This window comes from Volvox carteri, assembly GCF_000143455.1.
Source record: "Volvox carteri f. nagariensis unplaced genomic scaffold VOLCAscaffold_61, whole genome shotgun sequence".
NCBI lineage: Eukaryota > Viridiplantae > Chlorophyta > Chlorophyceae > Chlamydomonadales > Volvocaceae > Volvox > Volvox carteri.
This window is the reverse complement of record NW_003307604.1, coordinates 196,789-199,498: the sequence shown is the minus strand read 5'-3', so window position 1 is coordinate 199,498 and position 2,710 is coordinate 196,789. Positions and strand designations below refer to the sequence as shown.

The 2,710-nt window shown below is 50.3% G+C and overlaps 1 protein-coding gene across 1 annotated transcript in view; it reads right to left on the bottom strand.

The window, feature by feature from the left end:
• The window catches only part of VOLCADRAFT_107240 (uncharacterized protein), a gene marked incomplete at both ends in the record, with an annotated part of 4,512 nt that extends 3,288 nt beyond the window's left edge, over window positions 1-1,224 (bottom strand). The window contains one exon of the mRNA XM_002956416.1: window positions 1,062-1,224. Coding sequence (XP_002956462.1) covers window positions 1,062-1,224 — 163 coding nt within the window. The remainder of the gene's footprint in view (window positions 1-1,061) is intronic.
• Window positions 1,225-2,710: the final 1,486 nt, after the last annotated feature.

Genomic DNA, 2,710 nt, shown 5'->3' with positions numbered 1-2,710 from the left:
AGCTATTGTGGAGGACGCGCATTTTTGTGGGTAGGAATGCATGTGTTTTGTCTTCTCCCACTTGTGGTGGTGTAAGTTGTTTTGAGCCACACCACCCTGTGGCGCGCAAGTGAGAGTTTGTGCGCACGCAGCTGCAGCTGCGTGTGTGCATGTGCATGCGCATGCGTTCGAACTGTATATTCGTTGCCGACCCGTGGGTTTCTCTCTGCCCCGACGACGCCCTGTGGCGTCCTGCTTCCCGTATGCTAGTTTTAGCACGTGTGGAACAACTTGCAGAACGATAGGTGGGGCACTCGTACGAGCACCAACAGGGTAAAGCGACCATTCCACCACAACATACTAGGGGTTAACTTTATTGATAACTCACGCGCATGTCTGAGACATCCTGAGTAGAGAATGTGACGCCTAGCTGCCTCTCAATCGCGGGGATGCTGTCCGCGACCCTTGCGAGTGAAATTGTTATCCCATATGAAGAAAACGTTCAGTTCGTATTCGTTTTCTTTCCTAATTGTTGCACGTGCCGGTTCAGTTCATCTAGGGTGCCTGGTTGAGCCTTTCGGCGCTTGTTGGCCCGTCCATCGCCGCTGTCTGACATCGCTCTTTGCGGCGAGCGCCGGCTTTGGAGGAATAACTCTAATAGTAAAAGTCTAACTAAATGTTTGAAGGCATGCGGCGCGAGGACTGACTGGCACGAGCATAACATGCCGCTCGAAGATATGCAATATATTGTAACGGCTGCGCATGGAATTGTTTGCATGGCCATGATAATTGTTTTGGGGGGTTCAAATCCTCAAATGCGTCAAATTCCAGGCCCGAGGAAATCTTTGCATGACCATTATATTGCTTATTGTTTTGGGGGTCAAATCCTCAAATCCCGATGGGATTTGACCCGGATTTGCTTGCGAATTCATGGGGGTCAAATTCCGGAATTCCGAGCGCGTGAGGCCTATGACGGGGGTTTTCGGTGTTACTGTGAATGCCCGAAAGTGTAAGCTGTTGTTTTTACATCCCAATGTACAGGTTAGAAGCCAGGTTTATGCTCTCAGCGCATATGACCTCACCCTGCGCGTGCTTGAGAAAGGNCTGCCGATGTTCTGGCCGGTCACGTGGAAAACGCGCGCCCGCTATCTTGGGCTGCACTTCGGACCAAACTCGGGTTGTGCGCAAAAAATGTCCTCGCTCCAAGCTGGCGGCTGCGACCGAAGCCTCGCTCTGACAACTCATCCGTGTGCTCTCGGAATCACCACCAGCACCACCACAATATAAAAAGGATTATTATTCCTTCCAGTTCTTTCAAGACACATACGCCCCTTCATAAGGCCTCGTGGAGCAGGGTTCTTCACCCCGATTCGGGCCCGAACTTTTTTGAGATATTTCCGTTTTGCCCGAAAGGAAAATTAGTGCGGCCCGGAGCATTCCGAACGGATTTTGGGCCTTTTAGAGCATTTTTTCGGGGACCCCACCGAAGCCTTTTGAAGGCATTTTTGGAGAATACCGAACGATATGTCAGCGTAAATTTGCATGTTTTCGGGCGCAGACGGGGCCTGGAAACCAGGCTTGCCGTATAAGGCCCGCTTGGTCACCAGCCAAACAATGAGTACAAATGTGCATTGCGGCTGTTTCGCGGCTGCATACATCTAAGCATATCCATATGCCACATTTTCATACATCTAAGCATATCCATATCCCACATTTTCATACATCTAAGCATAGTTAAACATGCCCGAGTCAACTGATGATGAGCGCCCAACCAAGGTGCCCCGCATCTCCCTCGGGATTCGCGGCTTCGGCAAGCTCGAACCGCCTGTTTGCCTTCGATGTCAGCGAACTTGACGTTTTGCAGAAAGAGTTTTCAGTTATGAAGTCTAAGATAGCCTTGCTTTGGGTAAAATCCTAAGAGCTATGTTCCAAAATAAAGTCAAACACCTGTTAATTCAGCCGTCCTAGCATATAACGATAGAATCCAGCTAAATTTTACCCCGAAAACCGCTTCAGACAGTTTCGGGGTACCCGAAAACACTCTCCGGCTGACAGGAAAATTTTCGGGGAGGGCCCCGAAAGGTTATTCAGAGGGTTTCGGACACGGCCGAAATTTTTGGGTACCCTGGTGAAGAACCCTGTCGTGGAGTGCTTCAGCGCGCTTGAAGCTCGTTCATTTTGTGGATTCGCGAGGTGGCATTTGAGAGGTCACCAAGCAGCGCTTCAGTGTGAACCTGCAAACATGGACACACATCAATACGCCACATACATACATACGTACATACAGCTCATCTGTTACATTACAACAGTACGAAAGTTTCCGACCTCCTGAACTCCTCACATTACATGACCCTCCGAAACCATGAACCAAGACGGAAAGGGGCTATCCCCTGAACAAAGGCCCCTGCAAGCCTAACGAACTTCATTAACGGCATCAGGCACACCCAAGCACGATTTGCTATGGGCTCAGGCTCCACTCCTCCGTTTGGGGGTGTTGGGAAACACAGGACACCAAATACAAAGGTACCGATATGTGTAACTGACATCCACGGGGCAGTTTGTTGTGTACGGCTGGAATCGAAACCATCCGCAACCTCGTATCAATGCGCCGCCAGGGGTGAGTCTTCATCTCCCACTTCCTCATCTGATCACGCACCCTCCATTCCCCAAGCTATGGCAGCAAATTGAGAATAGCAGCGGTGGCTGCACCACTACTGGACATGCCATCGAT